Source organism: Martes martes (genome assembly GCF_963455335.1).
Source record: "Martes martes genome assembly, chromosome: 13".
In the NCBI taxonomy this organism is placed as follows: Eukaryota; Metazoa; Chordata; class Mammalia; order Carnivora; family Mustelidae; genus Martes; species Martes martes.
In genome coordinates, this window is record NC_137901.1 from 46,949,401 (window position 1) to 46,976,623 (window position 27,223).

At 42.5% G+C, this 27,223-nt stretch overlaps 1 protein-coding gene across 2 annotated transcripts in view; it reads right to left on the reverse strand.

The window, feature by feature from the left end:
• The window catches only part of LAMA3 (laminin subunit alpha 3), a gene marked incomplete at its 5' end in the record, with an annotated part of 268,142 nt that overhangs the window by 26,983 nt on the left and 213,936 nt on the right, over positions 1-27,223 (reverse strand). For both annotated transcript variants that reach the window (XM_080821882.1, XM_080821881.1), the window contains 18 exons: positions 3,459-3,592; positions 3,962-4,081; positions 7,407-7,551; positions 8,377-8,510; positions 8,944-9,106; positions 9,263-9,414; positions 11,788-11,958; positions 15,151-15,293; positions 16,006-16,185; positions 16,278-16,394; positions 18,107-18,209; positions 19,028-19,169; positions 19,446-19,600; positions 20,229-20,345; positions 21,556-21,752; positions 22,929-23,096; positions 23,330-23,441; positions 23,551-23,661. In XM_080821882.1, coding sequence (XP_080678008.1) covers positions 3,459-3,592; positions 3,962-4,081; positions 7,407-7,551; positions 8,377-8,510; positions 8,944-9,106; positions 9,263-9,414; positions 11,788-11,958; positions 15,151-15,293; positions 16,006-16,185; positions 16,278-16,394; positions 18,107-18,209; positions 19,028-19,169; positions 19,446-19,600; positions 20,229-20,345; positions 21,556-21,752; positions 22,929-23,096; positions 23,330-23,441; positions 23,551-23,661 — 2,564 coding nt within the window. The remainder of the gene's footprint in view (positions 1-3,458; positions 3,593-3,961; positions 4,082-7,406; positions 7,552-8,376; positions 8,511-8,943; positions 9,107-9,262; positions 9,415-11,787; positions 11,959-15,150; positions 15,294-16,005; positions 16,186-16,277; positions 16,395-18,106; positions 18,210-19,027; positions 19,170-19,445; positions 19,601-20,228; positions 20,346-21,555; positions 21,753-22,928; positions 23,097-23,329; positions 23,442-23,550; positions 23,662-27,223) is intronic.

The window sequence follows — 27,223 nt, forward strand, 5'->3', positions numbered from 1 at the left end:
TAGGGGTGCAGGCTGCTGTATTGGAGGGTTAGCACGCTGGGGGGTGGAGGCGCACTGGGGGCCAGGCCATTCACGAAGGCCTCCGCGGTCCAAGTCTGCGGTGGGCAGATTTCAGAGCCACAGGAGCTGAAGGTAATCCTGAACTGAGCAAATGTGCAACAGATCCATGGCTGATTTTTACTTTTTGAATTATTTTCATTTTAATGGTTTATTATTACACTGACACAATGTTGTAGCTCCTCAGGAGAGATCTCCCACTGGCTTGAGAGCCTCTGGCATTATCGGGATGATTCTCTCGTCTCATGGAAAGCAGATAGGATTAATAGATTCTGATTTCTGATTGGAATCCTGAAAAAGTCATGGGCCCCCATTCCTAGAAGACACACGATAGTGGAAGAGGAGAAAACAGGGCGTCCACAACATCTCTCGGTCAGAGCTGCTTTCGAGATCATGCTGGCTGGCTTTACTCCGGAGTAGGCTTAAGGGCTACAGTCTGCGAGGGCCTTCTCCTCAGGCTGGGGTCCGAAGACCCACCTCCTTTGGAAGAACTGCTTGCTTGCCCCTCAGAGCTTGGTTAGGAGTGGTCAGTAGGACTCCTCTCTGCCCACCCACCCCCTGGTGACCCACGTCAGAAGGAGTTTCATCAAAGATGTCGCCAGAGGGATACAGCAGGGCCCAAAACAGCCAATTCCGCTTAGCATTTTATTTGCAAGGGACTAAAAGGCCAGTGAAATCTTTTGACTGGCTGCTATCTCCTACATTTTCCATGTTCTTATGATTTTAATTAAAAAAAAAAAAAATCAAGGTACAAACTTGCCCAGAAAAAGGAGTAATCCCTTGTTTGGAAGACTCTAGGACAGATGACTAGGAAAATTCTGTATGGGCATCTATCTGTATATGCATAACTCGACCCATGTACCTATTTCTTCAATGGATAAGGATGATAAGGGAAAGAGAAAGAAAGGCTGAGTGCTGACTTAACTCAAGGTCACATCGCTCTTTGGCGGCTAAGTCAAAACTAGAACGACTTTTTTTGGTTCTTACCGACAACCCCTTTCTAGGAAGCCCTGGCTGACGGGCACCCGCATATCTATCTGGGGGTCTTGTGCTAAAACTGTGCAAATGCAAACCACCAGCCAGGGGCTTCCTCGTTGCCTCCGGGAATTCCTCAGCAGTCTGCATGAGCCCACCTGCCCCAGAACCTTGACAAGCACCCGTACCTGGGCTGCAGTCACCCTTTCTCCAGCCCGGACTTCTCTGCAGAGGACCAGGTCTTTCAACCCACCGCTCTCCCGCATCTCCACCTGCAATCTCTCGGGCTCCAGGAACTCAGCCCGTCTCAGCCTGAACCCGACCCCTTGCTCCTCTGCGGGTGCTGTCCATTTGCCCAAGTGCTGGAGCAAAACCAGGGTGTTACCCTTAAGCACGTTCCATTTTCCTCCCCAAACTCAAGCAGTCGCTCAGTACTACCTAGCCACTGTCCTAAACAGATTGAGAATCCGCTCCCTTTGCCTCATCTGCACTGCCATTTCCCTGTGGCTGCCTTCATCTCCTGCCTCTGTGCTCATCTTCCAACCATTCTACTTGCCTCTGCCTTTTCCCTCTCAAATCCAATCTCTGCCCCGCACCAGTTGAATTTGATAATGTCCTTTCTCTGCTGGTGTCCACCGAGTGTCACCTTACTGTGATTTTCAAGATCCTCTGTGTTCTGGCCCCTGCTTTCTATACCAGCCCCGGGTGGCCTCCCCGGTGTCCTGCAGTTCCTTGGAAGGTCACACTTTCTCCAGCTCTTGGTGCTTCCCATATGTTGATCGTTCCTGTCTTTCGGGGCCAAGCCAGAGGCCACCTTCCCCATGATCCCACTGGATTAAACTCCCTTCCTGGGCCCCATAGGACCCTGAGCTTCCCTCCTGTGGCACCCACCACACTCTTTGGTCTCCCTCCTGCTTCGTTCGAGGTTCTGGCCTGCTCACCGTCGCCTTCCCCACACCTGCCATGCTGCCTGATGTCACTTGACACTATGAGTATCTGTGTAATGAGTAAATAAATGGGAATCTCAGATGGGCGTAGGAGTGCTGACTTCCTCAAGTCACATCACATCCAATTGAATAAAATCAAGATTATTGCTCATTCATCATAGCAATTCATGGTTGAATTGGTATGAGATCGATGATATTAAATATGGATACCACCTCCTTGGTTCTCAGTTTCTTTATCTATCAAATTCAGAGGTTATGTTCCATGCAAGGTCCTTCCTAGTTCAAAAAAATCTAAGGACTTCACTCCCAAATTCAAGCGCTGAGCTTTCTCACCTGCGTTTTTGTCCTTGAAGGCAACCTTAAGAACTTTAAAACAATAATAGTTTGTCTTTACTATAGATGGACAGATGCCCAAATATATAAGGATTCTTGAAGACAGACTACCTTTGTACAACACCTTATAAATCACATCTAGTACTCCTTCCAACTGATTTATAAATTAGAAAAAGGGTTAACTAGCCTCAGAGCTTATATAGGAATAATCACAATCAAATAAGGTGAAAGGGCTCTTCACTCAGTCACGAGTCTGTACTAACCCTTCCAGAAAATCTTCCCACACATTAACATAAGCTGTTTAAAAGCCTTTTTGGAGGGGCACCTGGGTGGCTCAGTGGGTTAAAGCCTCTGCCTTCAGCTCAGGGCATGATCCCAGGGTTCTGGGATCAAGCCCTGCATCAGGATCTCTGCTCAGCAGGAAGCCTGCCTCCCTCCCCACCACCCCCCCCTCTTCTCTGCCTACTTGTGATCTCTGTCAAATAAATAAATAAAATCTTTTTTTAAAAAAAGCCTTTTTGGAGGATACAAACAAATTTAAATGTAAAAGTTATTTTAAAGTGCATTCTCGAAGTAGCATTGTTTTTTTTCTCATTCAGATTAAGCGTCACTTCCTTTCCAATTAACTTAATTCATCCGTGTATTCATTATCCAAGAAGCAGTTATGCACCTGTTCTGTTGATAACACATAAGGGGCAGGTCATACAGACACGCCTTACATTCTAGAGACACTTTCTGAAGGCAACGACCCCAACGTTCAGTGCCTAGTGCTGCTTGTCAGGCCGTGGAACTGCCGCACTCTCCTGTGCTACCGTCAGGGACCCCAGAGCCACAGCCTCTGTTCTTAACGGCAGCATTGTCAATACCAGCCTTATTGCCTATGGTTTCTCTCTCCCTGAGAATTACACTTAGGGGTGACCCATGGTTCCTTCACTCTCCTTCTTTCAGTGGCCAGTCCCGTAATCCAGTGTTTACAATCTGTTTGACTCTGTTGGTTAACACTGTGAATACTGAAAAGTTAAACTTTTTGTATTTGTTTCTTGCTAGATTTTAAAAAGGCAAACTAATCAGTAGTAATCATAACCATAACCACTCAGAGAGGTAATCTGCATCTTTGTTTTTTTTTTTAAAGAAACACCATCTTACCTTTCCCTGATTGAAATTGGAATTCCTCCCAGATAATATGTGCTGAAATCAAATATGTCACCGTGAATTAGGCTCCCAACCAAATCCACATTTATCCTCATAGCTTTTTGGGCTTTTCCAATTATGATCTGTATCTAAAATGAATGAGAGATGAGTCAGTAAGCAAAGGGGAATTAAGGAATCCTATTCAACATGGGTCAGGGGTATTACGTTTTTATTTCCTTCAGATTGATTATACACGTGGTAGGAAAACTTTGAGCAGCAGCACTTCTGGATAAAAATATAACATTGAAACATTTTAATAGAAATGTTTCATTTGAAATTAATCATGTCTTATATATCCCATATACATATTTCATGCCCAGGTACTCAGATTTTGAAAGGAGGTGTCCTTCCTCCTTTAATAAGTTAGTCTGGTAATAGAAAAATGTTCTGGGCACTGACTTAGTTTTAAAGGACTGAGGACATTTAATAATTCACGTGAAAAGAATGAAAAGATGTACCGAATGGTCTTTTCCATTGTTGACAACCTGTGTAACTTCTTTTTCTTTGGGTGGCTCTGAATTCAGTTTGTATCGCACCAGGAGCTTGCCATCTTCTATATCTAGAGATATAAAGCGATCCTAGGGCACAGAGACAATGTACCTTTACCAGAAGATTCCATAGAAGAAGACCTAGAGGGCTGGAACTCAAGTTACTCTCGAGTCACAAACCACTCTCAGCCACAGCCCCCTCCTCAGTTAACAGAGACAACGGTGCTAAAATATCCAACCGCCAGGATGGGCATGACGGGTAAGCGTTCTAAGTCGTGTTCCACATCGTGCCCAGTGGCGGCACACGGGAAAGATGTAATACATGCAACTATGATCACGATTTTGTTTCATACAATCCATAACCAGCAAGCACACAAATGGGAAGGAAAAAGACACAGGTCATTAATACCATTTGAAAAGATGACTGCCACATTTTGGAGAGCGGTATGGTCTTAGTGAAAGCCCCGACCTTTGCCACCCTCTGTTCGCTGGCTGCTCGCTGTCTCAGCCTCATCTGCTGCCTCATCTCCCTCCAGCCCCCCTCCTTCCATTTGAAAGTGAAGGGTTCCTCGAGGGCCCACAGAGGAGCTCTTCTCCCCTCCCACCCTCTCTTTGCCTCGAAATCATAGTCACTTTTGCAGCCCAACCCAGGTGGGGGCCCACGAAGGCCAGATGCTTCTCTCCAGCCTACACTTGTCTTCTCGGGGCCAGGTCCACACATCGGGTAACCTTATTGATACTGCACGTGACTCACGGATCCCTCAAATTTGAATCGCGCAAGCAGGGCTTGTGGTCTACATACCTCTCGGCGGCCAAGCCTTTCTCTCCATCCTTCCCACTGCTCTCTCTCTTCCTTTCTCTCTCTCACCAGTAAGAACCGTGCTGAGCCAGCCACAACCCTACTAGGAGTCACTCTTAAACATTCCCCCCTCTCCCTTCCTGTCAAATCTTGTCAGTTCCCCCCATTTCTTCACTGTCTCTCCGTTTCATGCCACCCAGGCTCAGTCACACTTGTCTAGCCAGACTACACAGCAATAATGCCCCATCCTCCCCACGTCCGCTCTGTCCCCTCGTAAACCCACTTGCCACTCTACAGCCAGGGCGCTCTGTGGGAAATGCCAGCGTGAGCACATTGTATTACCCTCCTTTGCTCTTGGGGGAAACTCCGACTCCCCAGCACATGTTATGAGGCCCTGATCTCCCCTTCAGTGTCTTCTGCCTCTCTCTGCTCCAGCCACACGGGCCACCATTTTGTTCCTGAGCACTCCCTGCCTTTCCCACCTCCAGGCCTTCTTTATGTCCCTCTCCCCACAGGGATCACCTGTTTGTTCTGCCCCTCCAAATGCTGTCTTCTCTTCCCTCCAGGTCTCAGAGTACCCACCCTTTTGTCTTTTATACTTCTTCATTCACCTCAGACTTTTCCTCTATATCGCTCATGGCCATTGTGATGAATTAATTAACCAATTAATGAGTACAGCTTTGTTAAATATTTGTCTCCCCTCTAGAACAGAAGGTCCTTGAAGGCAGCCACTGCATCCCTATCCCTGCGTAAAGCACATACTTGAAGCAGCCCTTTCCTTAGAAAGATATGCTGAGGAATTTCCGATGTAGGGCTTAAATGTTTATTCTTCCACGGTCCCTGGATAACAAGAAGGCTTCTCTTTGACATCTTCGGACAGAATCCTTACAGAAAAGTAACATCAGGGGCGCCTGGGTAGCTCAGTTGGTTAAGCGGCTGCCTTCAGCTCAGGTCATGATTCCAGGGTCCTGGGATCGAGCCCCACATCAGGCTTCCTGCTCAGCAGAGAGCCTGCTTCTCTCTCTCCCCCTCTCCCTGATGCTCTGCTTACTTGTGCTCTCTCTCTAGCTCTCTGTCAAATAAACAAATAAACAAACAAGCAAACAAAAGTAACATCAGTCCATGGGGCGCCTGGGTGGCTCAGTGGGTTAAAGCCTCTGCCTTCAGCTCCGGTCATGATCCCAGAGTCCTGGGATCAAGCCCCACATCGGGCTCTCTGCTCAGCAGGGAGCCTGCTTCCTCCTCTCTCTCTGCCTGCCTCTCTGCCTATCTCTATCTGTCAAATAAATTTAAAAAAAAAAATCTTAAAAAAAAAAAAAAAGTAACATCAGTCCTTATCTAGACCCCACATCTTGTCCTTGGGAACCAGTTAGCATTCATCACACTCAACAACAGCCGAGCCACGTGGCTCACTGAGTAATGAGCCACTCTGCTCAACAGCAGTGCTCACAATCATTTTCCCTTATCTGGTTACTAAAGGCACCATAAATTTTCTTCTAATATGAGTGGTATTTCAGGCTCTTGGTCTCCGAGAACTTCAAAAGGTAGTACAAAGAAGACCGTATTTAGGAAAAAAACCACCTGGCCCTGAAGATGCTGTGTGACTTCTCAGCTCCTCTCATTCTATTGGCAGGTCAGGACCTTCCCAAACCCTCAGAACTGGTTCAGCCTTAGAATCTCCCAGAGGGTCAAGACCAGCCCCACAGAGGAGAGTTGGATCAGGTCTGTGTCCCCACCCTGCAGGCAGAAGGGGTTGGTCAAATCCCAAGCTCCTTATCAATCCCGTGTTCTCAGAGATCCATGGGCTGATCCACATTTCTCCAGAAACGCTCCCTGTAGAGCAACCACAGAAGGCCCTACTGTTAGGACCAGTCACTCCAGACCCATCTCCGAGCAGATGGCGCTGTCCATCACTTATACACTTTGGATTTCTCCAAACTAGACTTAAGAACGGCCTCCAGAAACTTCAGTGGTTTAAAAACAGAAACGCTGGGCGCGTGGGTGGCTCAGTTGGTTAAGCGACTGCCTTTGACCCAGGTCACGATCCTTGAGTCCTGGGATCGAGTCCCACATCGGGCTCCCAGTTCCATGGGGAATCTGCTTCTCCTTCTGACCTCCTCCCCTCTCAAGCTCTCTCTCACTCTCTTTTTCTCAAATAAATAAAATCTTTAAAAACAAACAAACCAACAAACCAAAAAACAGAAAAGCTTCCAGGTCTTGAAAAGCCAAGGGTCAGGCTGAAAAGACATAAGTCCACAGAGCCTGGCAAGAGTTGGACCAAAATGCAAACAGCAGGAAGTCAGTCTCTCAGACACCGTGGAAGGTTGTCATGTGATTTCAGGCCGACTAAGTAGATTATCAGGCCGACTGTGGTTTTCGAAGAATACAAGTGACAATGGCATGTTTGGGTGGCAGGTTCTCAAATTCCCAATTACTTGCCTCATTAAAGCACACACTCCCGTTGCCAAAGAAAGCAGAATTGGGCCAGGAGAAAAGATGTAGCTAACATTTGCACACTTTTTCAGATCTAGTTAGTTGCTTATAATAACCCAGTTACCCCAAACTTGCTTAATTGAGTGGACATATTTGGTTATTTGAATGTTTGTTATAGAATACCTTGTTTTCTGCAAAGAACAGCAGTCCTCTATCCACGGTGGTCTGAATCACCTGCCCAAAGGTTGGGATGGGAGCGTTTGGTTGAGTTGGAACTCGAGCATAGCCTGTACCTTCAAAGTAATTTCTGTCTGACTCTTCCCTTCTCCTGTCAACATCAATGACCATACATTAGAACACAGCAGCAAAGGACCACCACTCAAGTGTGCTTATTAACACTGCTCTCTGAAAACTGAGCAAAACCCATGCAATGGAGCTGCCACGATTTTGTTCAAGAAGGAACATCTTCAGAACATGAAAATAGCCAACTGTTTCTCCTGGGTGTGCACTTATGCTCTATGATAAAACCCTAGCTCGAGAAACATAATAGTTAGGAATCCCCTTTGAAAATATCTACTTAGGAAGATGTGGCCTAGCAGCTAAAGACCGTGAAATGTAAAAAATTATTAACTTGAAATATAATTTTATTCGGAGTAGTAGTTTGCCCAAATCCTTTTAACTCTAGGGAAGGTCAGGAGCTTAAGATAACAATTTCCAAATAGGTTCAGGTGTCAGAGTACCTAGAAAGTCATGGTGCACTATGTGGACTCGTGGTTTTTTTTTTTTTTTTGAAACTTACAATGAATATGTAATTTTGTGCCTGAATCCGGTGCCATCTAATATTGAATAGCTTGTGGTGGGAGGCACCAAAAATTTAAGAAGGACTGATCTTTTCCAAAAAAATCAAAAATTGAGAAAACTCTATCAATCTAATATTTTATGCAAATGAGGAAATTTTAGGGGTGGGCTAGCAGTATTGCATGCAACCATAATTTAAGATCTACTGGCCCAAAGCTATCCATGACATCAAAAGCAATCTCATTGGCTCATTCCTTTATTACACATAATATAACTGCAAGTTACCAAAAATCATAGTTACAGAGACACTAGTTTCCGGGTGTTTTGTTGTTGTTTGTTTGTTTGTTTGTTTTACCTTCTACAAGGCTCTACTTCCGTTGTGTTGAGATTGAAAGTTTGTTTGAAGTTGTACAAGCTCAGAACATTTTCATTGAGGTCATCTAACTCAATACAACCTTTGTATGGAGGGAACCTCAGTCTAGCAGGAAGCTGAAAAAAAATGAAACAAAAAACTGACTTCAACAAAGGACAATGATCAGGTTGGGCAAGAAATATTATGAACCCATCATTTTTAACTGCCATTGTAGCATAGGGTTAAGAATGTGGATCCTGGAGCCAGAGGCCCTGGTTTTGTTATTTACCAGCTGTCTGACATTGGACAAGTTATTAAACTGCTCTGTCTCAGTTTCTTCATCCACAAAATGGAATGGTAATGATGCCTATTTGAATTCACAGACTTAAGTCTGGATCACAGCACACAGGAAGTACTCAAAAACGGTTAGCTTTTATCACGGGATATACTTTAAGAATATATAGTGAAACCCATTTTATATATAATGGATAATTGAAATAGAGACCTGAGGTCCTTACGCCAAATCACAATGTAAATATTTTCGCTCAGTGAAATAACATTTACACTTACTCTGAAGTCAGGTGGGTAACCTCCAACGTAAAATACAACATTTTCAGGATCCAGATTGAGGAGCGTGTGGCTGCTTCCACCACCCATTTCATGGAATTGGGATGTTCCAGGTTTAATGGATGTGGCTTTTTTGGTGTAATTTAGACTTGCAAACTGATAAATTCTGTTTAAATATAAATTTAAATTGTATGTAAAGGTTATATAAACATTGAAGAAGTCAAAGCCCAGATACTGAAAATGGGGTTTAGCAGCACATACACTGGGGGTTCCATGAGTATGGGTCAGATTAATAAACAACAGTAGGCCATGGGACTCGTACCTCTGAAATTTCACGCGGTCCATAACCGCCTCCTGAGTTTCGCTCTTGGTCACACTCTGGTCCACCTGGAGTTCCGACTCCTGTTCTCCCAGGTTGTAGACACACGAGAGTTTGCCGTCTATAACTGCCATGCCGATGTAGTCCTTGGAGGCCTGGAGACATCAAGGCTACCTCAGAACACTTTGCACACACACTGTTCCTTTCAACTTCCCATCCCAAGAGAGTGCATTTCAAATAACTAAAGGGTTTTCCACAGTATGCCTTGGCCAGACAGAATGAATGAGGTACCTCTTTGTACAGAATAATACAGACAAAACACTTAATTTAATAATGTCTGCACTGTCTTTGCTCCCAGATTATTGCACTCGGATTCACTCCCCCTTTCGCTCAATCTGCAAATATTTGCCAAGCACTTGCCATTAAGATGAACCAGATATAGACTCAGGTCTCCATTAGATTTTAGTCCAGAAATAAGCCATTTTTGTTCTCCCGGTACCACATAATGATCTCTTAACACTTTGTACATGCCTCTGTTATAACACCTAGAACCCTCTGTTATCACATGAGGTCAGTTACATATGTATCTTTCTTCTCTATTAGAATACAAGCACCTGAAGGTACACATGGAGTTTTAAAGTTGTGGTAAAATATACATAACATGAAATTTACATTCAAGAAACAAATTTCTGTTTATCATAAATACAGGGTGGGGTGCCTTGCAGGCAGATGGTATAAATTTGTTGAAGGAATAAAGTAATGTGCATTTTGTCAAAATACACAGCAGAAAGTCATATCCTAAGAAAGCTACAAATAAAGAACCAACACTTTAAAGCATTAGAGAGTGATTAATAATAGTGTCAATTTTAGGAATCTTTAGCACCCACATACACAAATGATAGCCAATTACTTCCTAATTGGCCAGAATTTTCCAGAACCATGTTTCAGACATTTTTTTTTCTTACCCATTATATCTTAATGCAGCCAGCAATTACCTTTTCCTCTGACACTTAAGTTGAAGAAACATATTTTTCTTTTTTAAAGATTTTATTTATTTATTTGACAGACAGAGATCACAAGTAGGCAGAGAGGCAGGCAGAGAGAGGAGGAAGCAGGATCGCTGCTGAGCAGAGAGCCCGATGCAGGCTCGATCCCAGGACCCTGGGATCATGACCTGAGCTGAAGGCAGAGGCTTTAACCCACTGAGCCACCAGGCGCCCCTGAAGAAACGTATTTTAAGAGGAGGAACTAAAGGCTACAATGAACTGGTCAAATGAACTGGTGCCTGGGTCAGGCTCAGTCGGTTGAGCGTTGGACTCTTGGTTTTGACTCAGGTCGTGACCTCAGGGTCGTGAGATCAAGCCCTGTGTTGCGCTCTGCACTGGGAGTGGAGTCTGCTTAAGATTCTCTCTCTCCCTCTCCCTCTTCCCCACTCCCCTGCTGACTCTCTCTCTCTCAGAAAAAAAAAGAAAATGAAGTGTTCACAATGCTTGTAACAGTAGTGGCTTAAATAATGGAGAATGAGAAAGAGTAGGGCGACTGCATGCCTTATTAATGAGGCAGCAGAGGCTTCATTCCACTTCAGCTCTCATCCACAGAGGGTCCCACCCCTGCCCACTTGGGGAAGGGTCTGCAGCTGGGCATTCTGAGGGGGAGGGCAGGGTCACGATTTTGTGGGGAAGAACCACTGCTGGTTTCCACGAAGCTTGATATTGCTGCCCTGGTTGTTTAGGGAGGGGTGCCGAACTTTAATCCCCGTGTGCATGTGCTCTCGTGTATACACACATATGTCATGTGCTGAGCCCACTGGGCATGTTGCACTATTTTTACCAAAATGCATCTATCTATAAACTGTAATTAGTCTTATTTCTCATGTTTTAAATATTTTGTCTCTATCAGATAAGGCCAACAGATAACAATCTGCAACAGATAACAATCTGCCCCTTGTGATGCTATCAGAGGGGGTGGAGTCTGCTGACACACCGGTGGGATTTCTTCCTGCTGTGCCAATGGCAATGACACGTTTGAGACATGTGTCTCAAAAACCATATTCTTTTGGGCCACAATTCAACCCACAAAGATGATGGTGGGTTGGTGATGGTAGCATGGTCACCCCGATAACATTCCAGGGGAAGCCTGCTGTGTCGTGTGGACACTTAACAGCCCTATGGAGAGGACCATGTGGCATGAAAAATCCCTTCTACCAAAAGCCAGTGCTAACTCACAAGGCATGTGAGTGAGCCAAACTGAAAGCTAATCTCCAGCCCCTGTCAAGCCTTCAGATGACTGCAGCCCCAGCCAACACCTTGCCAGACACCTCATGAGAGACCCTGAATAAAGCCATCTGGCTAAGCCATTCTTGAACATCATACCATAGAAACAGTGTGAAATAATAAATTTTTACTATTGCTTTGGGCCACTAAATTTGGTGGTCATGCAGCAAATATATAACCAATATTCCAAAAAAAAAAAAAAATCCTCAGGCCATATTGTTCTAAAAATAAGAGAAATGTTGAAGGAATACTTACATCTTTATTTCCGAGGTACATCACAAACATATTCTCCGTCCTCCCATATTCTCTTGAGTCAGGTCTTTGGAGAAACAAAGAAAGAGATGTGTATCCTTTCAAGTCTTCTAGGTCATTTGGCACCCGGACTTCAACTCCAGATTTACCATTGAACCTCATGGGGACAGCGACCTGCGAGGGAAAAGATCTATGTCATTAAAGATTCCTCTGTGAGGAAACGGGGTATGCTCAGAGGGCCAGCCTGGGACTCTGCCACGACTCCTTTCAGCTCTACACCAGCATTTCCCAGTTGATATGATAAAGGGCAAAGGAGTGTGCATGTCTCCTAGATCTGGCTTATACACTCATGAAGGTGTTTCCGGAGCTGGGTAACAAAGCATTCATGTTCTTCCTGTTTGCCAGTCAGGGGTCTCTGAGAAGTGCATCTAGTTCTCTGCACCAGAAATGATAATCCTTATTATAATCATAATATAATTATGCTGCAGCCCTAGAAGGTTTTGTACAGATGACCTAGCATGTATGGAAGCACTTAGCATGGTGCCTGGTGTGATATATAACACATCAAAAATATTTTTTAAATAAATTCTTTAAGGAATCATTCCCCATTAATATATTACACATTACGGTTGCATTTATTATAGGCATTCACTCCTTAAAAATGAGTGCATCAGGGCTCTCTAAAACAGTGCTTCTCAAACTCAGTTGGTGAAGGATCATTTTTTTCCCCTCTCTAATCTGCCCTGGAACAATACTTTTGTAAATTTATTAAAAATGAAATTATTAGAGAAATGAAATAAAGAAGGTATGCAAAATACATATCTACTATCCCAAGCTTGAATTTTGAGGCAATTCAAATTATTAAAAGTTTTTAGACATATACCTTCAGCTTTATATTTATATATAATGGACCAATAACAAAATTTCTCTGATGAGTGCTGGTCTGTGGACCAGCTTGGGTAGATGGCATTCAAATACAGAAAATAAATATTCCTTAATAATCTAGAGAATGACTCCTGGAATGATACCTACACCAAGTATATCTTGTCTATCAAGCATTTAAATATTTATGGAAAACCTGGTTTATGCAAGGTATTATGTTGGAGTGGCGTACTTAGCAGTAGTGTGGGCTGTCATTTCTCAAACGTGCTTGTGACTGAGCACTCCTCACCCACTTTACAGGCTCATTTGATGACTCTATGTCTCCTCCCCTCTGACCTCCAGTCTACCCAACCACATCCTGAGTCTTTCCTGGCATGCCCTTTGTCACCTAGAAAACTCTCAGTCTTTTAAATTTTTTTAATTAAGAAACCATCTCATGTATACATAAAACGATGTAGAATATACCTGTATATTCATTACATTCTTAATAAATTAAACATAAGTGGTATAACTGAAGCTCCTTGCATATCTCACCTTGTTTCCGTTCCTCTCTCCCACCTCAGAGGCCTTAGAACCTGAATTTAGATTCCTATGCATAGGACTCTAATGTTGCACTATTTTTTCCAAAATGCATCTATCTATAAACTGTAATTAGTCTTATTTCTCATGTTTTAAATATTTTAATATAAATGGTATCTCTACACATCCATCTACAACTTGCTTTCTTGGCCTCCCTCTGTAGATTTATCTATGTTGACACACCTGCTGGCTCCAGCTCATTTACATTTATTGTGGTATGCATACCTTGATCACATTGTATACATTGTATACATTTGTATATATCTACCACAGTTTTAGCCATTTCCTATTGATAAACATTTGGCTTTTTTTCCAATTATTTTTTGTGATGACAAGCTGTGTCACACTGAACATTCTTCTACATGTCCTTTAGTACCATTCTGAGACTCTCCAGGTAGAAATGAGTGTTGTCAAGACCTGCTCAACATGGCTTTATCCAGCTTCTTAGTCTGCTTACCAGCTGCAGCACTTAGCAGCTGGTGAGTAACCTGAGTCCAGGACTATGGCTTCCTAATCTCTCTTTCCTGGGTACCCAGGAGAGTGCCACAAAACCCAGGTGCTCAAAAGTGCTGGCTTATTTTTAAGTTGTATTTTATTATTTTCCACTTACATGGTACTATTAGCCAGGACCTATTTTACATTACATAGTTTAATCTTAAAAATCTCATGGGGGCCGTCTTATTATGTACCCTCCTCTACAGATGAACAAAATGAGGCACAGAGAGGTGAAGTGGCTGGCCCAAGGTCCTACAGCTCATAAGTGACAGAGCTAGGATCAAAACCAAGGCACTCTGGTTTGGTTAACAAGCTCTTAACCACCGTGTTATTATACGCTTCAAATTTTGTTGGACAAATTAGTGAATGAACATAGAAGGGCAAAAGCTAGAAACATATTATTTCTCATTTGGTTTTTATAAAGCATGAATGGGTGTGAAAAAGTAATGTCTTCCAACTGTTCCTTATGCTCTTTGTTTTCTACTTGAGGTTTTTGTTTTGTTTTGTTTTTTAAGATTTTATTCATTTATTTGACAGAGAGAGGGAGAGCACAAGCAGGAGGAGTGGCAGGCAGAGGGACAGGAAGAAGCAGGATCCCTGAGGAGTGCAGAGCCTGAAGTAGGGCTTGATCCCAGGATCCCGGGATCATGACCTAAGCGGAAGGCAGACACTTAACCTACTGAGCTACCCAGGAACCCCCCTGCTAAAGGCTTTACGTTGGGAGTTCTTCTCTTTTCCCAGACATTAGGGCTCAAAAGAAGTAATAGTGAGCCTTGGAATCAACCACAGTGTCCTTAGGGCCGTGATACTCTGACTTGGTTTCTCGACCCTCTGTCTCCAAATATCTCCCAAGGGGGTGGATGAAAAATGCAAGCTGTCTCATTAATATTGATTTAGGACAAAACAAATTCTTGAGAGAGAAGTGTCAGGAATTCAGGTAAATACTGTCAGGTTTAAACGAGAAAGGCGATGAATTTGTGTTCCAGTGAAGAAAACCTGCTATAATCCTTTGTCCTCAGTAAAGGTGGGTTCTACAACTTTCAAGTTATAATAAGAAAGTAGGATCTGTGCAATATCACATCAGCACATTCTGATAATAGAATCCTTACTTGAACTTGCAATAACACTTCACCAGTGGGGTCTGGAGAACCCTTCATCCCGCCTGCATAAACTCAGTGGGGAAGAAACTGCTTCAGGTCTCTGACATACCAGATCCTTCAGGGCATGAAGGTAATATGTGCTTTTGAAGGTTGACAGGAGAAAGTCAACTTTCACATTCCAAACAACCGAAGAATTAGAACAAGAAAGACAACCAGTTCATGTGTAAACAAATGTCTTCCCTTTCTTGGTTAATGTGGTAACTTCTCAAAGATGGAGCCTTAGTGCCTGGTGATGTGGGGACACACCTACCTTATTTGCAGCATCTCTGGCCTGCTGAATTAGCTCCCGGATACGGTCCACATTATCAGAGATGTTGCCTAGTGGCAACAGCTGTTGGTTGATACTTTCAATCTTGCTCAAAAGATCAGGCAGTTTACTGGTTAATTTCTTTACTGTCGGTGAGATGACAAAACAAATTTATAAATTGTGAGTTGAGAAAAGGTTAAATACAGATTTTCTCATTGACAATATTTGTCAAGTGTTATGTTTGGTCCCCAAATATTGGGTAGGATGACTCAGAGCCAGGTAATACCTTCCCTAAATACATCATGGATTTCTACCTACAATCTAGTTATCAAATCATCTTTCTTGACCACTACAGAAGAAAATAAATCTCTGTTTTTTGACCCTTAATATCAATTATAACTTAATACCTCATGATTAAGGGATCTGCATCTCTACTCTATAAAAGGGAAAATCAATAACAATGTTAATGGATTAAAAATATCTTACCTAGTCTAATTAATAGAATACCCATATTTTTGAATGTATTATGTGAAACTACTTTCTAATATTTTTTAAAAGATTTTATTTATTTATTTGACAGAGATCACAAGCAGAGAGGCAGGCAGAGAAAGAGAAGGGAAGCAGGCTCCTTGCCAAGCAGAGAGCCCGACGTGGGGCTCGATCCCAGGACCCTGAGACCATGACCTGAGCCAAAGGCAGAGGTTCGACCCACTGAGCCACCCAGGTGCCCCACTTTCTAATATTTTATTTTTAATTTCTAATTTTGGGCTTTACCAGGGAAGAATTTAAATAAATCAACCAAAGCACATAACAATTCACAAAATGGATAAGATGTCCTGGCCAAAGGATGCCTGATACCTGAGTTATCTGCATCGGTGAGAGCCTTGTTGAAGTCTTCACGCTGTGTGCTCCCATACGTATCCTTAATTCTTGTCACATCTGTCTGGATGGGGCCGAGCCCATCTAGCACCTCATTTGTGATGTCGTTGGCATTTCTGACCATGCTCTTTGCACTACTGATCAGACCACTGATGTCATCTAATGCACACACAGAGGGAGGTTTAAGGATCTGAAATGGTCAAAAAAAAGAAGCCAAGGACGGGGGCAGGGGTGGGTAGGGAGATGCTGACCTCTCTGTATCCCACGAAGGTCATCACGGATGGCGGTGATATTGGTGTCAATCAACCCTTTCTGAACTGTTATAACTTTCAGAGTCTGTTGCAGGTTGTTGAGAGCAGGGCTGATTTCTACAATCAAACAAAGCATCAGGAGGCAATTACCTATGGTTTTTGATCTTCCATTGGTATTGGTGGCGCCTGAAGTAACCAGCATTGGCAGAGCAGTGAGCAGATGTGCATCTCAGAGATACCCACTATAGGTGCCTAGACCCACAGCTCCAGGGGACTCTGGCCAGGAGTATTCCCAAGCCTGTGTATCAGGCTCCTCAGAAGAAGTGGAGAGGCTTAATCTTTCAAGGGAGGTTTAACTTCCCCTCTGCTCGGGGCAAATGTCTCTGCTTAGTGTAGGAAAAAGAGATGACTACCCTATTCACTGCTGTGTCACAGTACATTGTCTGGCACTAGTCTGAGCTTGATATTAGGGCATACTTATTGAATGAATGAATGAATGAATGAATGAATAATGCAGAAAGGATGCCTCTTCTGTCAGAATATAATAAAGAAGGGCCATTGAGAGAGCCTTATCCAAGCAAATAGACACACAAAGTAGGCTTTGTTTGTTTCTGTTTGTTTCCAGACTGACACATTTAAAGCCATTTAGTGAAAGGGAAGGAGTTCACAGACATTCCTAGCCGATAATATTGCCATTTGGGGTCATGGGAAATGACCAGTGAATGCTTGAAGAACCAAGTGATGACATATGGTTTAAACTGTGATTCTAGGACTGATTTAAATAACAATGTAGACAAATACCACACAATCTCTATTGTATGTGGACTCTAGAAACACGCTCAAAACAAAAACAACACGCTCACAGATACAGGGGACATATTAAGGGCTGTCTGTACCTGGGGGTGGGGTTGGGAAAAATGGGTGAAGGGGATCAAAAATAAAAAGAAGCAATCAAGCTGGTAGAAAACAAAAGAAAAAACACCGATGTCTTAGTTTCCTAATCCTATTTAAAACCAAACCTCACCTCTTAGCTCAGATTTTGTAAAGGGAAGAGATGTTATACCAGGAAATCTTAGTTCCTGCAATGTGCTAAGCAAATCATTCTATGTCACTACATATTTTTTTTTTGGATGTAATTTTCCATGTATTGGGTTTTTTTAAGTAAAAAAAAAAAAGATAAATACATTTATTTACTGTCAGAAGGCATCTAATCACTAAATGGACTAAGATGACTTCTTGGCCATGAAGGAACAAGAGAGACCAGAGAAAAATCAAGAGACAGCATTTTCAGAACACTGGAATTTGGTGAGATTGAGATGGTTTAATTGTTTTGTAAAAACAATTAAGCAAATGGGAACTTTTCAAAGATAAAATTTATGATTCAAAAATTCTCATGCTTCACAGTGGTAGTAATTTCGGTACTTTTACCTACTAAGACTCTAGGACTTAAGAAACTTTGAAGCCCCAGCGACCTGGAATTATTATCTGGGCCTTCAATGAGAAACCAGCCCTGCACATTGTGTACATCTCCAATGTCATGGTCACCTCTGGATTAAATGAAATAGGCCCTCAAGTCCAGGCCCAAAGAGATCTGCCACCTTTAGGATTTAGGTATACTCATGAGGTTCTAGTTAATTTAGTACATGTGAGAATGCTGGGTAAAAACATCAAATCTATAAACAGACCTTGGATTTACAAGGTATGATCTACATTGACACTGAGATTCCAGGAGAGCATTTGCTTCTAGAATTTGCTACTTCTCCTGGTCTTATAGGTCATTCTCAAGCCCTTGGCTATCCCAGCCACCCCCTACCCACCAACCCGAATACCTTGCTGCAGCTGCTTCTGTGTTATCTTGGCTTCCTTCAAGAGTTTATCACTGTCAGAACTCAGGGTTTTTGCTTTTCCTGGAAGATCTTCCTTTATCACCGTCTGAAAGCAAAGCATTCATCAGCCTCCAGCATGTGGCACACGGTAGGAAATGCAGAGGGAGATTTTCATCCTACTCTGAGAAGTCTTATCTTCAGCCTTTAAAGGATGAGGTTCAAAGGTGGGAAGGATGTTTAAAAAAAAAAAAAAAAACTGTTTCTTAAAAGATACAGTTAGGGCTGTAGGGAGAAAGAGAACGCGAGGCTTAGCGAAGCAGACCTTTCCCTGGTGACCGACTGACAAATTATGTAACACCTATTTCATTTTTCTCCCTGTCTGCACAATACCTTCTTCAATAACTGAGACAGGACTGAATTGCTTTTGGGTGTTCAATATTTGGGAGAGAAATGTCTTTAACCTTCCAAGGAGGCCTGTCTCCTAATTCTCGGATGTCTAATATTCTGTTCTTTATTTTTAGGTATAGGAATATTATATGGTGCAGAGAAGGTCCCATAGAACTAAGACATGCCTAGGTGTGAAGACAAATAACAGGAAATAAATGATCACCGCACTGTACATAAAATCTCTCTCTTCCTTGGGAAATGTCAATACTTAATCACAGCCTAAATCATTCCTAGAAAGGGGCAGGATATATCACTCATCTTGGTTCAACACTCACAATCAGTGTAATTTCCATTTGGTTTTACAAATGGCTTTTTCAGCTGTGCAACACAGATCAAGACCGTCAAGTGAAATACAGAAATGGCCCACATCTAGAGCAAGTTCACATCTATTCTACACAACGAATTCTGATTTACAATAACGCTTGTTTCTATTTCTCAGTGCATACAAAAAGAAAGGGTCCCAGCGCAGGTGCCCACCTGGAGCGCAGACTCGGACGCGCTGGTGGCCTTGTCGGCGGCGTCCTCAGCCGCTTTGATGGCGTTGAGAATGTTCTCATAGGCCGTGGCGGCGTCCACTGCACAGCGCACCAGCTCATTCCCACTGGTGTTCCTCTTGATCCTGGAAGACAGTGCAGGCGAAGGGCTCCAGCAGGCCCCACTGCTTGCCGCTGAGGCCCTCTCCACCCGCCCCCTCCCCCAGCTTCCCCGATTCACCAGGCAAAGGGAAGACCAGGGGTGATGTGCACGCATCTGGGAATCAAACCCCTGTTTCAGGTGGGATTGGGTCCTGGGCCCTGGGTCCCACCCTCCACCCTGTTCTGGAGACCCAGTTGTAGGGCAGGCTTGCACACTAGGCTCCAGCTCCCCGTTCAATTAGACCTCGGGGCTCACTCACTCCTCCAGCTGCTTCGCCAACTTTTGCAAAGACTGCGCATGCGCTTCTGCCTCCGCCACCAGGGACGCTTTGCTGGCAGACCGGGAAAGTTCTCTCACTTTGTCACTTAGCCTGTGTCTTTCTTCCTTTATAGTGGCAGCTAACTTTTCGTATTCCTATGTGTCCAGGTAAACAGAGACAGTGTCAATTGAAGCAAACAATGTATATGCCATTTTCTTGAACTCTCATAGACTTCAGGTTCCCGGATGCATTACTTCAGCAGTGGTACTGACAGATCTCTAACTTTTCCCAACTTTGGAACATTTTTCTTATGGTGGATACCCACTTTGATAAATTTTATAAAAGCACACTGTTATCATTAGTGTAAAGTTGTACTAAACCAAACCCTTTCTCTTTTCTGATTTAAAAGTAGCGATTATAAAAGATATTTCCCAAATACCCATTGGGCTGCTAATGGGGTCAATCTTTGATTAGTCCTAGATACGCCCCGCTAATAATAAAAGTAGGCTTGATATTTTAAAAACAGCATTCCAATTTCATTTCATTTTCACAAAAGCAACCTTTGCTTGCTATGGGCTAATTAGGTGATAGGACTAGACATAGGAAAGACCCATCACTGGCACCCCGGCACCCCAAAGGGGCAGCATGGTAAACATTTTGGTTTATTTCCTTCCATCTAAAAGATATATATTGCAGAAAAAACACAGGTTAGCCCATATTCTAGATTCCTCATATATGATCTGAATGTTTTTTCAGTTTTCTGGAGAACCAGTTTGTCTCTACCTCCTGGCTTTTCCCCATCTGCTGCAAGAGCACGTTGGTCTGCAGTAAGGAAGAGTCCGCCGTGGCTAGGTACTTGGACAAATCACTCCGCAGGGAATTCATTTCTTGGGCTTGTGTCTGGAGAGAAAAAAAGAGTATCTGCTTGAACAACATGATATGTTATCAGAAGGCAGAGGCATAGTCATTGGGACTGCAGCAAAGAAGTAATTTCAGAGCCTGAAGCTTCTCTTGAACTTAAAGATCATCTAGGCAACTACAGAGTGAGGGGAAATCAGTTCACTTTGCTCTGTGGGTGTGTTGTCATGGTTTCCTCAAACTCCACGCCAGGAAAACAACAGTTAGCGCTGGGGAAGAAGCTTTCTATCCCGGCAGTGACTGGGCCAATGAGGTGCGTCAGCTCTGCTTTGTGAAGCAGAACGAGGGATTTTCACTAAACAAATCAGCAACCATCACCATCCTCTACGTGCCAGGCCCCATGAGGACACACAGGTGCTTCAAAGTCCTCAACAAGAGAGCACACAGGACCCGGGGAGGCCAGGCAAGGAGCCACCAAAGCTCCAAGACAAAATTGGATCATGCTCCACCATCATTAGTGACACTGGCGTCATCAGTGACTTCCAACAGCAAAGTCACTGTCTAAAGAGTGTTCGGGAGTTAAGCGTATTGCCATCTACTAAGATATTATTTATTTTCTTTTACCAAATTCTTCTTGTTGGGGCTCAGTCCTGTGTTACTTCCCTCTGACCTTACTGTCATTTTATAAGGCCACAAGCTCGTGTTGCTGTCTCGGCATACAATGTGCACCACTGAAAAAACACAAGTACTATGAAATCTCGCGCTCCAAACCCTGTCTCTGCAGCTCCTGCATGAGGCCTGTATTTTAATCTATTTCCTGTAATGCAGATAATGGCTTAAAATGCCTTTGCCGGTGATTATGATAATGAGGTTTACCCAGCTGACACAAAAAGTAGCTTATTTAAAACATATATTATATCCTTGGATTTAATTATAGCAATATTGGTTTCATTTCTCATCTACTTGACAACATTATTCCTCCAGTACTCCGTCAGCCCGGGGCAGGGGTAAAGCCATTTGCTCGGCTTTCTCTGTGGTTCGAGTTCACAATCTTTTCTGGTGACTGAGGAGCAGAAATGACTTTGGTTTTCCATTTAATTCCTGATTTCTGTTTGATGAGCATCTGCTATACAGACGGACGCACACAGACTAGATGTGCAGACAGGCGCGCAGCCAGGCCACTTTGTTAGAGATACCTGCTTCCTCCGCCTTGTCATTAATGAAAGCGTGCAGATGCTGACCGTGGACCCACCTTGATGGATTCCAGAGCTTTCTCGTTTTCTCGGTTGAGGCCAGCGGCCTGCTTTGCTTGGGCAGCTGCCTTCTGTAGCATGGCACGGAGGTCGCCGAGTTTGGCTTCGTAGTCATGCAAAGAATCCTGTAGACTCTTAACAAGGGCGTTGTTCTCGCCTTGGTGCTGTTCCAGCCAGCTCTTAATCCGAGTCAGCACTGGAATACATCACGTTTTGTTTTTCACTTGAGACATGAGTACCTTGAAGCTAAACTATAAAGACTACAGAAGAAGAACCGAGTTTCCACTCATTTCCTGGTTTTCCTTGAACTTGTAAGGGAACAGGAAAGGAAACTAACATTTATGCAGCACTTGCTGTGTGCATGGCTATGTGTGCATACATAACCCACATGAAAAAAATAATACCAGTCTCATGTTTCAGATATGGAAAAGGACAGCCCGAGAAACTAGGAGACTGATCCCAAGTTTCATGGCCAGTCAGTCTTGGCACTTGAACAAGACCTGCAGAGGGTAAACTGCATACTCCAAACAGTACTACTAACACTACCAACTAACACTACTACTACTGCTACTACGAACGACTACTAACTGCAAACTAACACTGTCCCCTCAGTCAAAAGCATACACTACTATTAAATCTGAACACCACAAATGGTAAAGAAAACTGTTACCATCTGTATATTAGCCACTGACGTACCATTAGAGAAGAAAGATCGCTCTTTGAAAAACTATGCACCAGGCTTCTATTTCTCAGTTTTGAACTAATGAGGCATTGTCCCTCACCAGAACCTTTAGATATATTCAATATCTACACCCAGTTTTCGGTTTCCACAATAGTAGTGTTAATATCAATTTGTGATTCCCAACCCTGATGGTGGTGAGGTGACCATTAAAAAACGATACCATGAGAAAGTTGGGTGGAGTTGAATAAAGAAGAAAAATGTTAAGAAGGAAAAGGAGGTCTCAGTATCTAATGTCTTAGGAGAAGAATCTCTCTCATTTTTTCTTTTTTTGCATGATGGTAAGATGTTATGTTCTTACCACCTCTTGGTAGCTCAGAAAGGCTACCCAGGTTCATACGCTGCTCTAAAAGTCGTGTATGTTGGGGTGCCTGGGAGGTTCAGTCCGCTGAATGTCCAACTCTTTGATTTTGGCTCAGCACAGAGTCTGCGGGAGATTTTCTCCCTCTCTCTCTGCCCTTCCCCCACCCCTCTAAAATAAATAAATAAATCTTAAAAAAAAAAAAAAATCCTGTACAGTGAAATGACAAGTCTCTCCACCTGTACCCAGGGACCTGGCTTTGTTGTACTTTGCACACTGTATTTCAAACCCACTAGAATGGCCTGCATGCAAGGATCTGGGAAGGTCCTTACAGAGCCGAGCCTCTCTTTTTTCAGCTTCTGCTTCTCTCAGTTGCTCTCCAAAGTTGCGGTTCCGTAGCTCTCTCATCATGCGCTCTGCTTCAGCCCACTCTCTGGAAAAATCCCCCGGAGGCAGGTTGTTGCCTTCCCCATTTGTCCCAGAGATCTGCTTCAAGAGAACTAGAAAACATTGAGTAGTTTATTAAACTGGGAATTCTGGACTCCGGTCGACTACTAAAACACAAACAAACAAAAAAAAGCGCAGAGATTTTTATGGAGGGTTCATATTAGTTTTTAGTGTCACTACAGGATCCCTTCCATAATGTTGAACTCTTTAGGAGAAATTCTTTCAGGGCACAGAACAGGCTATATATAATAAAAAAAATATTTAATTGGATTGAGTAACTCCTTACTGTGCACATTCTGGATGACATTTTTAATCTTTGCGTCCAGCTCTTTTGCACTTTGGATGGTCCGATCGACATTGTTATGTATTGCTTGTGCTTTTCTGGAATTTACTTGAACCTATATGAAAATAAATTGATTAGCAACAAACCATTTTGGGGGGGGAGAGCTATCAATATTTTGGGGACAACAACAATAAAAAGTTAACATTATTGACGTAACATGTTACCTTTTCTTGCAAAGTTTCAAATTCATGATTCAAACTACCCAGTTCCTTTTCTAGACCATCCATTTTTAATCCGTGATTTGAAATGGCAGACCGGTAGGTGAGTAACTGATTCTGAAAGTAAATGCAAAGTTAATCTCACATTAGAGCAGAATTTTAGAGTAAGCCCTATGAACTTCGTAATCCTAGTAATGATACAGAAAGATTCATTTAGCAAGCCCAGTGTAGGTCCACAGGAAAAGGTTGGGTTCTTTGAAATCGGCTACTTGAAGATTCTACTCTCTCTCTTTTTTTAAGATTTTATGCATGTATGTATGTATGTATGTATTTAGAGATAAGAGAGTATGGGGAGGGGCAGAGGGAGAGGGAGAGAGAGAATCTTAAGCAGACTCAGTGCTAAGCGTGGAGCCCGACAGGAGGCTCCATCTCACGACCTGAGATATGACCTGAGCCGAAATCAAGAGTCAGATGCCCAACTGACTGAGCCAACCAGGTGCCCTAAGAATCTACTTTATGACATAAGTTGTGACAAGGCTCTAAAATAAACTTAAAAACATGAAGAGATAAGAGCTACTTTACTTGAGTTAGTGATCTAGCCTTAAAGAAATGAGGGTGGTACCACCTACCTGGTGTATTACTTTTCAGACTGTAATACATTGTGTTGCTTTTAACTTATTTTTATTTATTTATTTAAGATTTTATTTATTTACTTGACAGACAGAAATCACAAGTAGGCAGGGGAGGGGGTTGGGGGGAGGGGAGGCAGACCCCCCCACAGAGCAGAGAGCCTGAAGGGGGCCCCTCCTAGGACCTGAAGGCAGAGGCTTTAACCCACTGAGCCACCCAGGCGCCCCTTAACCTATATTTAACATTATAATACTAAAAGCAGTGCCTAAAGCTACTTTAGTGAAGGACCCATTAGACTCAAAGAATCTGATGGCAGGAAGGGAATTGAGAGCTCATTTAAATGAACGCTCTCATATTACAAATGAGAAAAGGGAAGCCTAAAGAAGTTGGGTGACTTATCCATGCCACAGCTGTCGAGCTGACCACTGATTGCTTAAGGACCAGAATCCAGTCATTTTGGGTACTAAACTGCCTCATTACTTTTAGAGGGTGACATTGCTGCACATAATATCTAGACTGGTGATCATTTTCATTTTTTTGGAAAAAAACTTGTTAATCCCTTGAAGAAATATACAGGAAAAAGCAACATTATCACGTCCACTTGCATGCGAGAGAGCCAGTGTTGGGGGGAACACAGGCTTTACAGCTTAGGTCCAAACCCGAGGTCTGCCACTTTGTAGATAAGCCTCACTGAGTTTTATCTCCTTCATCGGTAAATCAGGGAGTATAATATTACACTGCCAGGTTGTTTAGATGATGTTCTGAAGTGTCGCATAACATCAACATTCAAAAATGTCATTCTCCTTCTCACGCTTATGCCTAGTGAATTTTCAGGGTATGTGTGATCTAAAATAGAACTATTTTAATTCTACTCTGGGAAAGCTGAGGCCTATCATCCGACAGAATGTTAGTAGAATACCTAGATAAGTAGAGTGGGTAGTAAAGCGTGGTCTTTGGAATTTGATCTTGGTTTGAATTCTAGAACCACCTAGTAACCACCAAGTTACTTAGCTTTAACATGCGTGGTAAATGAGGATAACACTATTTTCCTCATAGGACATTGTGAGAATTAAATAAAGCACTTATCACAGAGTCTGGCTCTTAAGGCCAGTACTAAATTGCTGAGTCCCTGCCCTTTATTGAAGAACTGCAGTGTTGGTTATATTGATGACATCAAAGTGACTCCAGTGGCTTTTTTTTTTCTCTCCAAACATAATGGCTTTTTCCTCTCTATCTTAAGTCTGAACTAATCATGAACTAAAATTTACCCTGATGGGATGGAAAAGAGTCATTTTTTCTAGCATTATTTTTTGCCACACAAAGTTCAACCTTGAACAAAATAGGTTTGAACAGCCTATGTCTACTTATACATGGACCTTTTTTTCAACAAATATTTTGGAAAATTTTTTGGATATTTGTAACAATTTGAAAAAACTTGCAGATGAACCATGTAGCCTAGAAATAACAAAAAAAAATTAGAGAAAGTTAGGTATTATTGTAAGAATACAGTATATAATACCTACACAAAAAATGTGTTAACTATTTTTGCTGTTGTTAAGGCTTCTGGTCGACAGTAGGCTACTAGTAGTTAAGTTTTTGAGGAATCAGAGTTATATGCTGATTTTCAACTGTGCAGGGGGTCGGTGCCCCTAACCCCCACACTGTTCAAGAGTCAACCATATACTCAGTTATAAGCACTGATGGGTTTAGAATCAGCCCTCGTTTCAAGAGTATTTATTAAACTTTCCCCAAAGTCTCTTTTTACTATGTCTAGTTTAGGGTTTATCTCCTCTACTGAATTCTTTTACTTCAATGAGTAAATTTTTTTTTTCATTTCCGTGATTTTCAACTGGATCTTTTCATATCTACCCCTCTTATTTAGATTCTAGTGTTTTTAACAATTTTCTAATTTCTTGTCCTTTTGATTGAATTGTTAATTCTTCAAAATAATTTTCCAGTTGTCTTAGGATTTTCATTTTCTCTAGAGGGAACTCATCTCTTAATGGTTGTTTCTATCGGATGTTTTTTGTGTTGATATTTGTCTACTCCAATGTCTGCAGGTAAATATTGTCTCCCTTTCTCTCTGTGCTCTCTGTGTCCTGACCAATGACCTTATGGTCATCACCACTCCCACCCTAGATCCCCAAGTCCAGAACCAGATCTTACATTGGCAGCTTGGGTCTTGTACGCTATGGTGACGTTGAGGATGTCACATTCCAGTACAGACCCTGGTTTGTGAATCAGATCTGTAGCTTTTCTAGTTTCTCCCATACTCATTGTTCAACACTGAACACTGAGCAGTTTCAAGGTTTTTTTTTTAAGCCTCCATTCATGAGCAGAAGTGCCCTCCGTTTCCCCCAGGGAGCCCGACTCTGACTCTGTGGGACACTTGAGGCCTTATTACTTCTCTTGAATATCCTCTGGGTCACCTTCTTTCCAAGTGCACATAGAATATAGTCCCAGATGAACCAAATCCTGGGCTATGAAAGAGATCTCAACACGTTTTTTAAAAACTGGTATCATATTTAAAGTATGTTCTTTGACCACAACAGAATTAAATTAGAAATCGATAACAAAAAGTTACCTGGAACATGTCCAGTTTGGAAATTAACACATTTCCAAATAATTCAGGGGTCAAAGACACGTCATAAGGAAATTAGAAAATCTTTTGAATTGAACAAAAATGAAAACACAGATTTTCAAAATGCGTGGAAAACAGCTGAGGTAGTGCTTTGGGGGAAATTCATAGTATTAAATGCTTATAATAGAAACAAGAAAGGTTTAAATCAGTAAGATAAGCTTTCATCTTAAGAAACTAGAAAATGAATAGCCAATTAAACCCAAAGCAAGAAGAAGGAAAAAAAATATATGGAGAAAATCAATGAAATAAGAAGATCATTAAAACTAATAAACCTCTAGCCAGAATAATTAAGAAAAAGAGCTAAGACATAAATTATCAATATCAGAAATCCATGAGAGGGTATTTCTGCAGATTTTACAGATATTAAAAGGATAAAATAGAAAAAGTATGAACAATTTTATGTCAATA